The sequence below is a fragment of the Falco rusticolus genome, chromosome 10 (assembly GCF_015220075.1).
Source record: "Falco rusticolus isolate bFalRus1 chromosome 10, bFalRus1.pri, whole genome shotgun sequence".
NCBI classification, from domain to species: domain Eukaryota; kingdom Metazoa; phylum Chordata; class Aves; order Falconiformes; family Falconidae; genus Falco; species Falco rusticolus.
Window position 1 is genome coordinate 762,338 of NC_051196.1, and position 14,362 is coordinate 776,699.

General features: G+C 47.8%; 1 protein-coding gene across 1 annotated transcript in view; it reads right to left on the minus strand.

Moving 5' to 3' along the window:
* The window catches only part of SLC22A18 (solute carrier family 22 member 18), a 59,816-nt gene that overhangs the window by 10,205 nt on the left and 35,249 nt on the right, over positions 1-14,362 (minus strand). Inside the window, 2 exon segments of the mRNA XM_037402379.1 lie at positions 8,555-8,655; positions 13,997-14,107. Coding sequence (XP_037258276.1) covers positions 8,555-8,655; positions 13,997-14,107 — 212 coding nt within the window.

Below are 14,362 nucleotides of genomic sequence, written 5' to 3' on the forward strand. Positions count from 1 at the left end.
GGCAGGATGGCTTTGTTTCAATGGCAGTCCATCCTGGAGAAAATGTTGGTCTCTGCTTGGACCTGGAATGATGCTACCCCACGGTCAACCTTCTGTGTTAGTCCTAAGGGTGAAACCCAAACTCAACTGAAAGGAAATGAGTGCAAAATAAGAAAGTAAGTTACTAAAAAGAAAGGAAACATTAAACTATGACAAGCAGTCCAGAAGAAGCAATTTAGGTACTAAAATTTACAAAAGAGCAAAAGGCAAATAGTAATAGAGTGGAAATAAAGTTGACATAAAGAACAGTAGCTACAAACTGAATATATTTCCAACAAGCTAGAACTTAATGGAAACCATCAAAATTTGACCCCTCACTTTGCTTCAGAGCACAAGCAGTTTTTGACATGAGGGCACATCGTGCTGAGCAGACATTTTGGTTCCCAGCAAACGCTTTTCTCGCCTCCTTTTCGTCCCTGTCTCTGCCTTTGGGCAGGGTTGGAGAACTCCGCTCACGTGTGCCTGGCTGCTGCGCGACAGTGGCATAGGCCCCGCGTGTCTCTCCCATGTTGTGTCACCTGCCAAGTGGCCTCAGGGACACTGGTGGACCTGCTGCAGTGTGATGCTGGGATGATGCATGGGCTGACCTGAGTCATCCCGGCCGAAAGCCCTGCTGCGGACACAGGAAGAGGCTGATACCAGCCCTGGCGGCTCCTACTTGGGGTGGGTGGGTGGAGAAGGTGCTGAGTAATGCTTCACCAAGCTGAGGGCTCCTAAAACGAAGAAATGTCATTAACTTTCTGCAAATTCCCAGTCCTTCCTGCCAGCTCGCCTGGCCAGGGCTGTGCTGAGTCACATGGGATGGGGGCTGAGCCCCGTTGCAGGGCATGGCTTGACTCAGCGGTGGCATCACTCAAAACCCAGTTCGGCTTTGCTGAGCCACTGGAGGAAAGGAAACGTTTCTCAATTTGCCCAGACTTGAATTGCATATTTAATTGGGATACACCATGCAGGCACAGCCCAGTCCCTGCCCTTCCTTGAGTCACTGGGGTATATCATCAGCGATGTCCCAGAGCAGCCTGGTCTGATGGCCGTGGGAGTGGCATACCCAAAAATGTCTCTCTCTGTCACTACATGCAAGGAGCTAAGTGCAAGCAACAAAGCCAGGCTCTGAGCAGGCAGGACCTGGAGACAGGCAGACCGGGCTGTCCTCAGAGCGAGCGGGGCAGAGGGACGGTTCTTGTGCCAAGGCTGGCATTCAGCAATCAGCTTCCCCATCCCTTGGACTGGCGGCAAGACGAGTGTGAGGTAAAGCACCACTGCTGAATCAACCAGCTCAGTGATGGGACTTTTTCCAAGGGTGTCAGCCCAAGTCACTCGCTCTCCCCCTTGGGGCTGAGCAGCCATCCTTGGCTGTACAGACTGTAGCCTCCCCACGGTTACCTGGGCTGCCCGACTCCTTCCCCAGTGCGGTCGCTGCTGACCCAGCCACGAGCTGTGAGCAGGCAAGGCCCACCACCTTGATTTAGGCACTGGATAATGTCTCCAGTCACCAGGAGCTCTGACCTCGCTCCCAGTCTGCATTCAGACCTGAAAACCCATTACTTCCAGCCTGCAGTTTTCCCTGTGCAGCTGCCTGCACAGGCACCTCTGGGAGGAGGAAGAAAGGCGGTTCATTTGTGCTCTCCTCTGTAAGGTTTTGGATGTGTGCTGCCATTGCCAGGGGGTAGCCAGGGCATCCCAGACAACTTGGCCGTTGCCACTCCCGTGGACCAGCCCTGGTGGCACTGACGATGCAGCAATGGGATTTATCCTTATTTTTATTCTTGCTGGCATGTTCTGGGCTTTTCCTTTGCACGTAACCTCCTCCTGAGATCGACTGAGATGGGCCTTCCCCTTCTGCATTTCGTTTTGCCTGGATGGTGCCTGCTTTTGTAACCTGACCTCCTTTGAAGTCGGGGAAGACCAGTGTACCTGGCTGGAATGCCTTCTGTCATCAAAAACAAAAGAGAGAAATTGTTTGCAAGTGAAATAACAGGCTCTGCCCGTGGCTGTGTACACATGTCACAGGAAAAACCAACTCATTTTTTCTTCTCCCCCCCTCCCCCCCCGCCTTTCTTTAAAGGCAAATAAGTCTCCCAATAAATGTACAAGAACAGTCAAATCTCTTCTTGTTGTTATGCTGCATTCACCAAACTGAGGATTCATTATACTGGTTCAGCTGATCAGATAGAAAAATACTCTCTAACTCTATCATTGTGTTTGATTTCTGGGAAGGCAGCAGCTCCTATTTGCTCAGAAGAGCGAATTACCCATTTCATTGTTAACCTCACTACCAAATTTCAGGAATCTCTTATAGGATGGAAAGGATTGTTGTTGTTTGAAGGTTTAAGGCGCTGATTTTTGGAAGTCTTTTGAACAGTGAAGCACTAGCCTTGCTGCATGGAGCCACTGCTGAGCAGGACTGGCCCCTACAAGTAGCTAATCCCATCGGTGGAGGTTAGAGCAGTTACTCAGATGCTCAGCTGGTCCTCTGTGCTCAGCAGGCACAGGACTATTTACACAGATTCTTCTATCAGCACTGAGCAAAGCTTGATGGAGCCCAGCAATAAAATAACTTCCCTTTCACCTAAGAGCCTGGAAATGAAAAGACGTGAGAAGGTTGGAGAGGCAGGCACAGCAGGTCAGATAAGCTGGTAGAGCCTAGCAGAGAAGATGCAGGGCCCCATCCCTAGCGCAGATAGCATGATTCACATCAGAGGCGGCCTCCCACGCACTGGACCCGTATCTCTTGCCTTTGAAATTGTGCCTGGCTGGCAGTTCCCAGGGTGAGCGCACTGCCGGCTGGGGTGGGACACTTGGGTGGGCACTGGCCAGGGCAGTGGGCAACGAAAATCACAAGGCTTTCTGCACAGGCTGAAGGTGGTGCAAAACCTTGGGTGGGGTAAAGGGAAGTTGTTTTACTGACATGGTGATGCAGAAAGCACTTGAGAAGTAGTTCTGGTCTTGCAGAGGAGCAGGAGGGCGGTGGGACTGGAAGGAGAGCTGAAGGTGAGGATCAAACTGCTGAAGGCAGCACTTTGCTGAACAGGGGGAAGAGGACCTTGTGTTTTGCAAACTCCAGTCTAATCACTTTCTTTCCCCCTTCAACCCACCCCCCTCCACAGATTTAAATCCTTCAAAGCAAGGAAACTGGAGAACTTTCTGTTTGTTGTTGCAAGGTCCTTTCACTGAGTGGGTTTTCCCCCTAGGCATACCTGGCTGTAATTAATACCCGCTCTTTAATCATCTCTTGCTGTGCAGGGGAAAGAAGAAAAAGACAAGAGGGACAGACTGGTGATAAGATGATACGCAATGTAAATCTCCCCGCCAGGAATCTCTCTCATCTTTTCAGGATCACTCCGTACCAACTTTGTCCCTCCAGAAGCTGCACAGCTAGAGGTGGAGTTTGTATAACAATACAAATTTAAATGCAGTAATAGAAACAGATGTCTTATGATTTCTTGATCCTCGGGTTATAAATATCTACCCCTTTGCCCCACCCAGAGTTTTCGTTTGGTGCATTTTGCTTTGGTTTTTTTTTGGAGAAAAAGTTCTAAAGGAAAGCTTCCCCCCACCCCCTCTTGCAGTTTGAAAACCTAAAGCATCAGATGTGACTTTAGATACCACCAGGGACTCCAGTGTTTCGCTTTGCCTAATCCTCCGGCAGCACTTTCCAAGCCAGGTACTACACCTGGAAGTTCCTCCATACTATTGCGCTCACAAAAAAGCCGGAGCCTAGGTCTTGCTTCTGCCCATTATGCAAAGTTAAATTATTTTAAATCATTGTGAAATTAGTTATTCTCTGAAGGGAGACTGAATGACCTCTCACACTCACAGACATGTCACTACAAGGGAATATCATTCGCATGGCTTCCTGAAAAGATGGGAGCCCAGCCCCGGAGGACAGAAGGATTGCATCTGCAACAGGCTCTCGCACCCCTTGCCTGGAGACCCACCAGCGATCAGATAAAGATGTTTCAAACATACCATGAACAAGGGAAACCTGCAACCCAAGATGCCTGGCGCAGAGGCACCCCTCCTGCTGTCTGCCTTCCCCTCCTCATTTCGTTATCTACCACCCAACTCCTCCTCCTTGGCTTAAGCTGGCACAGCCCCAGCTCATCAGACAGCCTCATGCTATCAGAGTGCTTCAGGGATCACCGAAGAGCCCTGGATTGCTTGAATCACCCCCCACTTGCTATTTTCACTTCTCCATCAGCCCACTCCAGCCTCGGTCATATTTCATTTTCTAAGCAACAACTTCATTTCCCCATCAGACAGCTCTTTGTCCTGATGCTATGACACCGCCTTCCCAGCACCCTTCTCTGACCTCATTTGCCTCTGTCCCAGCCCAGAAGTAAGCCCCCTTCCCACCCGCACTGCACTTAAGCCTGCCCCACACTTTCCAGTATCCTCTGCTATTAGATGATGCTCTCTGCCTAACCACAAACAGTAAATTGGGACCAGCTCTTGGGTCAGTGCTTCATTCAGAGAGCCAGGAAGCCCCCATTCCCCACGGTCAGGTACTCCCGTGGGAAACTTTACAACCATGCATCAGCAGACATACTACTTTGGGCCACTCAGGTCTCCACGAGACAGGCTGGGAGCAGCAGCAAGGCAACCTACGTCCCTCCATGCAAGCGTACAAGTGGCAGCAAGGAGATGTCCCACCAGTGCTAGAGAGAAGGGCAGCCATGCTGTGGGCAGCCAACCTGGCGAAGGGAAGAGGGTGCCAAGGATGCCCCTTGCTGTGAGTCGTGGTCAGTGGTGCTACGTGCACGGCATTGCAAGGAGAAAACCCATCACCAGCACCAGATCAGCCACTTCACCTCTAGCAAGTGCCGTGAACCATTCCCATGTGGACAGAGCTGATGCTCCCAGCAAGGCAGCAACCAAGACAGGTGCTCTGGGGAGTAGCTAGCCAAAGCCCGTGAGGCTCTTGGGCTCCAAAACCTGGCTCCGAATCCACCTTTCACACCTGCAGGGATCCTCTCAGGCTGGGCATGAGGCACCCTACCAAATGCTGGGGTCCTGTGGGGTCATAAGTGACAAGATGGGACCCAAACATGACGAGGTGAGGCTGAGGAGCTCTGGACAGGATCCCTCAAGAGTGCTGCCTGAATTAGTGAGGTGGCTAACTAACATCCTCCATCTGCAATGGTGGCAAACACCTCACCTCCTGTGGGGTTGGTGTTTCTGTGCTGATCTCCCCGTGCAAAGAGCTGTTTGAGATGCTGATGACAGGTACTTCAAGTGGCATAAAAATTAGGTGGACTGACCCAAAGCCGTTCAAAATTTCCTCTCTAGGTGCTCTACAGGTGGCTTGAGTAGGAGGAACGGTGAGTAATAGAGATGTTTACAGTGCATTGACCGCTTCTCACCACAGCAGGTTAAATGAGGCCGAGAAGCTGAAAAAATGGGTTAAGCAATTGGAGCATAATATCCTTGGGGTGGGAGAGGAAAGTGGGGAAGAGACCATGGCTATTTGAGTCATTCTGGATACTGCTGATAGGCCTGGGAAAGGGGGCTGGCAACATCACCTTGTGCAAGAGGAAGGTGTTCATTTTGAGAAGATTTCATTAAAAAGTAGAAACACAACAACACAAAGAATAGTATTACTAAAAATTGACAGGCATTGGCAAACCAGGCAATGCTTGTGTCAGTGTTGACTTTGGGGAAGACCTGAGTAAAGGGCTCAGCTAAGCCTTTCTCGCTGTGCACTTTGAAGCTGCTTAGTGCATGCAACATGTACTGGGAGTAGGCGAGACCCTGGGACACGGTGCTGGGTGTACCAGCTGGCTGTGCCACACAACCGCCCAGGCACTGTGTTCAATATCTACAGGGAGGTTTAAAGTAAACAGGACATGGTTTGATTCTTATTTTCCCCTTCATTTATGTGACATCTGCTCCCATCCATAAAAGTCCTCAAACACAACCCATTTTCAGATCCAGGTAGAGATGCAAATGAGGGGGACACGTTTCCTCTAACAGGTGGGCTCAGAGCAAGTCCAGGAGAATGGGAAAACCCTCACAGTGCATCTGAAACACCAGCTTAGACAACACGAAGGTGCACAAGCAGCTCTGGGGCTTGGCAGTACAAAGCCAGCACACATTGTATTCCCTGCATACATCTTCCACTGGAGAAAACCTGACAAGAAGGCAGCCGTGAGACATCAACTCAGTCACTATCTGCAAAAGGTATCTTTGGGTGGTTCTAGCCAGAGACCTGATCTGAAAGTAAAGACACAAATTCTAATGTTTTACAATAATTTAGAAGCCAGATGGTGAGAGTATTGTTCGGATCAGTTAAGGATCTAGTCCGGCATAAACTAGAGAAGAGTTTGGAACTGCCAGTGATAAAGTGGAAAGAACAAGCAACAAAGCAGAAAGCAGTGCTTTGCAAACTCTTGGGCAAGATGCCTTTGTTGCCACCAGGAATCAGCCGTCCTGGGCTTTTAAAAAAATAAAGTATTTTTTCCCCTTTCCTTTGTGGTGTTCTGACAGCAAACCTCAATGCACATCATCAAGAAGTTTGTACCCTACGACCACTTCACGCCAGTATTTCTGATGTCCACAGCTGGGCATTGCAGAACATGCATAGCAGCGCAGACAGAAACTGCACAGATAGATGAAAGAAAACTGCCTGGCTGACAAGAGCTGGTTTCTGTGTCAAATGATCCAAGGCAAAGACTCCCCAGCAGAGCAGATGCTGCGCCCAAGCCCGTAGGCCACCTGGGTTAGATCGTGGTAATAGGTACGATTGATCTCTGTGGGATGAAGCCCTGTGACTGTGGGAAGGGTCAGGTCCCTGGTTGGCACTGACATCTGATTATTCATTAGGAAGCAGAGTGAATGCTATAATTCCCGTATCTTCCAGGGCTGTATCTGTATGTAGGGTGCACTGGCATGGCAGCACAAGTAACCTCATCTACAGTAGTTTCATCCAAACTAACCTGGGAAACAATAGCGTTGAAGACAGACAGATATCCCAGGCATAACCAGCAGTGTTGTGAAGACAAATATCCTGGACCTGACAGTAGCGTCCAAGCTCCATATAGCAACATGAAACTTCTCCTGCCCCGCCTGTACAAGTGCTATTGCTGCCCAGCTTGAAACAAGCACACCATAGCCATGCTGCCACCCCAAATCTGGTTTCAGTGCAGACATGTGTAACAGGGATTTAACTGGTATGTCTAAGAGCACAGTTGCTGGGGAGTCCCTCTACATTCAAAGGGGGAAGCAGATATCAGAAGGTGACTCATCTCTTCTGAAAACAGTGGTTCCTGCAGATCCTGGTCTAGGAGGCAGCGTACAAAGACTAACACAGGGAAAGCCTCTGTAGTGGTGGAATTTGGGTCGGAAGTGTGCTTTGAAAGGAAGCTGCCGATCACTCCACTTGTCACGCTGTTTCCATGCTGTGGTGTGGTAAACTGGTTTTCTTTCCGGTAAGGCTGGATGGGAGAATGCATCCAACTGGTAGCAGATGTTGAGCTCCAGGGACTGAGAGACAGCTAGTCCAAAGCCACCCTCCAGAATGGACATGGCAAAGGCACCAGCTCCTCTGCTCCAGACAGTTCACTCTGCAGACTCTACTTGCTGATGTGTGGCCATGCTCATCAGCTGCTCTACTGGGATGCCCAGATTTGCTGAAACCAGGGCAGAGCCTAAGTAACTGGCAACACCATGCCAAATCCAAATCACAAGGGAAGCAACTAAAGCTGCCATTTCCCAGATGAGAAGCTCCTCCAGATCCCATAGGAACACTGTGGCAATGCCCAGGAAATGAAGGCAGATTTAATAACGAGACCACCCTCCCTCTGGATATTGCTTAACTTGCATTCCTACCTTGGGGCTTGCTTATAACCATTTGCTGCTCTTTCTGCAAAATTATCAGCTTCTTTCTCTGAAAGGAACATTCTGCTGTGACATAACACCTTTTTTTTTGGCCCTGCTACTGCTTAATTCAGCTGACTTTTCCCTTTTACACATTTTGGTAGCCTCCTAACCATGTTCCATTGCCCACCTTTTTGGATTTTTTTTGTTTTGGAAAGTACAAGCTTGCTATGCTTGTTTCCACACAGCAGAAAAAAGTCTCTCCTCTACACTGAAGGCATCTGTGAAAAAAACAGTACGATCATCTACTTACATAAATTTACAGGGTGCTACTAAGTACATGTAAATTAGCTAATTTGCACCAGGGAAAACCTTTGTCAGGGCACTTTAGCTTCAATGTAAGTTTTCGTAAAAAAACAAGGACAACATGTCAGTCCAAAGAAATTTTAGCTCCACAGCTTAAAGATCAGCGAAGATGGACAAGGGGAAGAAAGCTTTCAGGACACTCCCTTGCTCCGATTCCTTCGTATTCCAAAGAACAGAATAAATTTGGAGTCACTTCTATTTTTTGAGACCAAGTGCCACATGACAGAGCTAGGACTTGCCTATCAATATTACACCTGGATTTGGAAGAGCATGTGTCAAAAAGGTGGCAAATTAGATAGCTGTGTGGCAAGAGGGGGACTTCCACTTCGCTTACCATTTGAAGGACACCAAAATACGACATCAGGTATCCAGACTCCACTGCTTCCAAGCCAAAGAAATCCATAGAGATGATAGAAAACATTATCAGGAACAATCCTAGAGGGAGAGTTAATGAAAAGCACATATCAATATGCTTGCACTGCATATAGTGGCCCAGACCCTGCTCCCAATCACCTCCAGTATGAGTCAGTAGCTCTCCCTGGAGTTGCCAGGACTGGATATAAACACAAGCAGAAACCTATTTAAAGTCAGTGTAGTAATTTAATCTTTAAATGTTAACTTTTTCCCCCCACTTACTTTCATCTTTAAATAATGTGACTATGTAGGCTGTAGATTCAGCTGTTTATTATAAACTGGTAAATATTTGTATCACCAAAGCCAGACTAACCATTAAGACAGCTAGAAAACATTTGTTCAGACAAGACTGTAACCATAAAAATAATCAGATTGGATTCCTCACCCCTTTTGCCTGACTTAAGATTTTCACCATGGGGAACAACGCTGTGACATCAGCCTAAATACAGTGGTTTCACTGCACACCTCGGCAATGACATTGGTGGCACATGAAATATCTCTTGCGTGGACTGATACGTCAACACGAGCGGTCAGGGAAGTATGGACAGAAACAGCACAGGCTGGGTTTGCTTTTCAATTAAGGCAATTTCTGGAACGCATAACGGAAAATGCCCACTCAATCTCACATGAAAATACAATAGTGTGTGTTTCCCCCATCACAAACACAAAGGCAGACACACGTACACACACTCCCGTCGTACACAAGGAGCCACTGAATTAAAAATATTATGACAGAACATGGCTCTCAAAGAGTGGTATGGGGTAGGAGGCTGCTGCCTCCCCTAGTGCCCTGTGCACCTCAGACGGACCAAGACAGTAGGAAACGGGGGCTCTCTGCATGTGAACAACCCCCCAGCATGCCTGTCGGAGACCACTGGCACTGCTGCGGGAAGGAGAGGAGAGAGGACAATCTTTAGGGGTCCTGCCCTTCCTTGTAGGATCCTCCGAGGTACAAAGACTCTGTAAATATGGAACTGTGGTCCTCTCCTTCCTGAAGAAAACAGAGCTCAGCAGGCAACGTGTGAGGACCGAGAAGACAGCTAGTGGCCTAGCAAAGTGAGTCACTAACTTTGTGGCATAGGAAGCATTTGCTGGCATTTCCCAAAAGCGTGAGGAAAGCGATCCCAAACTGCTGACACCATGGAGGACTTGCACCCTTACAAACCAGTGCAACTCCACCATATCTAGTAGCCCAACGGTGCCACTACCAGTGGAGCACCTGCAGCAGTGAGGACCTCCCTCCAAGCATCCCAAACCTTTGCCTTGAGGGACAACCACCCTCCCACCCCAGGACCTGCCACAAAGCCTTCCCGAACCCCACCGGAGTCACCTCTTCCCCCCCTAATGGGGACAGCTGCACACCAACTGGCCCCACAGAGTTGGGGGGGAGGGGCGGGGGGCAGGAAGGGTGCCCTGCTCTGCTGCTCTCCTGATATTTGGAGAAGGTGCTGGGGAGCTGGGGCTCATGAGGATTTATGGTTTTGCCACTCCCCTCTGCAGAGAGCACCCCGTACTTTGAAATCGCTCTTAGCTCAAAGCCAGCTTAAGGTAACATGCAAATAACAAATATTTACTCACAACATCCAAACCAGGCAACAGCATTGCACATGTTTATAAAAGGCACACGTGAAGAAATGAAAGAAAAACCACACTTTGTTTCACATGCAGGAAGATTAGATTGAAGCGGGCGCTTGCCCTTCATCCTGCTGCCCCACTCAGGTACCACCTAGGAGGGGCTCAACCTTCCTACATACCTGATGCTTCTTCCTGGTGCCATGTGCCTGCTTCTACAGCTCCTCTCCCCTTTGAAGTCCCTCATCGAGTTAAGGCAGATTTGGATCTTTCTCCTCCAAATTAGCTGATTTCTTTCAGAGCAGGGGGATAGGCTGTGCTCTTTAATCAGCGTTACACATTGCACGGCTCCCCTGGAGATGCAAATGTCTCTTCTTAGGATGGGTGTCCCTGTGCCTGCGTGGTCACTTAAAGCTACCTGGACAAGGGAGACCCCCTTGCCCCACTTCTTCCTAGCAACTAAAGGTGTTTCTCCCACAGGCCACACATCTCTTGGTGAAACCCACAAGGGAAGGCCCAGATTGAACTCAAAAGATTTTATGCTCATTGGAACAAGCATTTCTTACAAAGATCTCAGCAGGTCCCATCTGGGTGGGCTGCAGGTCAGCTGCATGCGGCCACATGAGTAATGTACCCACCCTGAGGTGGGCTTGCTGGGGTGGCGTGTTCCCAGGCTCTTCTGGGGACAGAAAAAGCCCACACAGGAGCTGCCCAGATAAGCCTCAATCCATACTTTTTCAGGTTTTCCACAGGTTTTCAACAGGAAAAAAACCCCAAAATGCCAAAAAATATCCTCGGAAACCTTGCCTTTTGTTACTGGGGTCTAAATAAGGGGTGAACTCCTTAGAAAACCTGGCACCGGTGGGATGAGTAACTAGGGTTACGCAGCAGAAGGCAGGTAAATGGTTGCAAGATAAAGGTGAGAAAAAGCACCAAGGGGATGCAGGAGTGCAAACCATATTTTAAAAAAAAAAAAAAAGACATGACATTTCTAAAAGCAGCCCGTGCCTTCAGAAGGCCAGTTTAGCAATCCTTATGGAGAGCTGGTGTGAGCAGGTGAGCATGGCCTCTGAGAGGTCGTCTCAGCCCTCCCATACTGGACTGCAAACGTGATGGGATGCAGAGCCCTAGGGCTCACTGCAAAATCCTGTTCCACATGTTATAGAGGGTCCTTTTAAAAATGGGACACAGGTGTAAAACAATTATGCTGTAACCAGATTTTCCAAAGGGATTAGGCAGGTAATGATCCATACAAGCAGCTCTTCATCAGTATTTTCAAGGTCCTGGCGATCTGTTGTCAGTAAGAGGTATGTTTGACATTTTTATCCTTGTGTTTTCTTTTCTGTCTCTTTTCTACCGCAGTGCAGAAAGGCTCTCTTTTCCCAGGCCAGCTGAGAACATAATTCAGCTGTGCTGGAGTGGTCTGCTGCCCATCCATCCCGGAGCAGCTACGCTCCTGCAAGAGGCACGGAGCCCATGTCTCTGCCTTTATGCAACACAAGGAGGAAGTTCCCAGCCCTGCAGCCCTCCCAGGGAGGTTCTTTCAGTCTCAAACAAGCTAATTTTAGACAACAATGAGGTCCATAAGGAACAGAGGATTTTCTTCTGTGTATATCACACACTTGTTTACAAAGTAAATAGAGAATGGTCTGTAATTTGGGAGATCTAATTAATTACACAGTTGCAGCCTGGAGATGAAAGGTAAACGAGCTCATGAGGAGCTGAGCCTCCACCTCTGAGCTGCAGAGAAGTAGGTGATGACCAAATCCCCTTTCAGCTGCCATCACATGGGCAGTCATCTGAAGTGGAGACCTGCAGAGAAGTCACCAGGATTTTAATCACTCCTCACTATAGTGCAAGCACTATACTTGTAGCAGGAGTGCGTCACGTGAACCCATTCCTACTCTTACGGAAATACTCCCAGCCGTTCCAGTGACAGACTGTAAGCCCACGTTCTGCCTTAAATCTCAGTTTCACTGTCTCCATACTCTTTGCCTAGAAGTTCCCTTGCATTTTTGGGCAGAGGATGTTTATTTTGGTTGGCTGCACGTTCTTGCTGTGCATGGGAAAAGAAGAATGTCTTCTGCAACAGGGAGGAATTTGCATTTCAGCAGGGATGACTAAAACAAAGTGCACCTCATCCAGCCTTTGGAAAAAGGAAAGCGCACAGGAAATTACCGCGCAGACTGCATTGGATGCGGTCTCAGGCATTTTTAAACAGAGACATGAATGCTACTTTAAGCTGAGAAATAAGCCAGAATCAGCAAAGAAAACCCTCTGAAAACATAATTTCATTGTCTTGTTCTGTGAAATTCTGTTATTTTTAAACACTTTTTAAAATACAGTTTTAAAAGTTTAGCTTCATAAGAACCAAAAAAGTGCACTATTAGGGCAAGCCAACCGTCCATCAAGACTGTATGTTCTCTCCAGCACTGGAGGTAGGACCAACTGGCGTTACTGATCTCAGAGAATTACAGTTCTCAAAAAGAGAAAAAGAAAAAAAATCAGAAATCCTTTACTTCCCTGAATGTTACTCTACAGTTACAGTCAGGCTTGCTCTCCACCAGCCTTAGCAAGGAGTAACAGAGGAACCTGACCAAGCTCAGAAATGCCATCCCCGTCTTATTCAGCCACTCTCCACTGCCAGATCTACTTTCATTTGTAAACTGAATTTACAGTTTACAAATTAGAATTTAATTTGTAAATCACGTTTTATATTATTTAAACTTCAAAGGATTCTCCAATGTAGATGAACTGGGAAAAGATGCAAAGTATAAAAGCTAAGGTGCCTTAAATACTCTCTTGGGATCTTTTTTGGAAGGGAAGTGCCTTAGTTTGCTTAGATGCCTGATGTACACGTGTTTTGATGTGCACAAAATTCAGTTCTTGAAACCATAATCAAGAGAAACTGCACTTTTAGGTTTGCCGGGGAAAAGACCTGTGAAGGCTCCTTGTGTGGAAGGGGCAGAGAACATCACCTTGTCCTTACACTGCCACTAACAAGGCTGATGTGCTGGCCTGTCTAGAGACAAGCCGGGGGAACAACGATAAAGTGTAGGCAAAATGAAATTTTATTAAATTGTGGCCAAGGATATGTATAGCCCAGCAAATATGGACATATGGACCATGTCAGGACAGCAACTGACTCAAAGGGACCAGGGAAACAGGTAGGTCTGGGATTGGTTTGAGGTAGCAGTGGGTTCCTACTATGATGCAAAAACCTGAGCAGAATATATAAAGAGAAGAACAAGTACCACCATGAACATGCAAGGGAAGAAACATGCTGTGCCTCCCCTACACGCAGCCAACAGAGTGTCCACAGCCTCTTGTCCAGCAATAGCTTTTTGTTGTTGAGAAAAAGGTTAGGGTACACATAACCCTTAAAATCACTAAGTAAAACCAGGAAGTACCTCAGTGTTTCTGGCACAGTACAAATTATTTCCCTCTGCTCTGAAAAGATCACAGCCTGAATAGAAATGATAGACAAGGGAAAAAAAGACCAAAACAAAAAACATTTACAGCCGGGGGATGGAGTAGTGAGATTAAGTGATTTGCCAAAAGTCACAGAAGCAGCCTGTGACAAGTAGTCTGTTCTACATTAAGTCCCAGGGGTTTGACCCTATGTAGCTGAGAGCATTTGAAAGCATCCAGCATCGAGTTAGGAGCTGAATCCTCACTGCTCCATGATCAAACGCAATGTGCTTTCAGTAACTTGAGACAAGCTTGGTCTACAGTGTATGTCATCTTATTTTAAATACATCAGCAATCATGGGTAATGGGTGAGATTTACCTATGGGAAATCCAGCAAAGACCTTGACTATGAAAACTTCCATTACTCCCGGAAACTTCATCAGCCGTAGGATTTCTCTGATGCTAAACACACTGCCAGACTGTGATGTGCCTACACAAGATGACATATTGATTAATACTCTATTAGAGGCAGGAAGCAAGAAACTCTGAGACTGCTAGTTCAGATTCACCACCACCTTTCTGAAAAGGTGCCTCTGCAGCACCAGCTTTCTGCTGATGCAGGGGGTTGGGAGCTGGTGCCAGGTCTGCATGCAGAGGACCCCCCTGAGACAGAAGGATTGCCTCCATGCTGGGCCAAACTAACCCCCAGCAAGGGGTTCTAAGATGCACAGCAAGCACTGGGCTG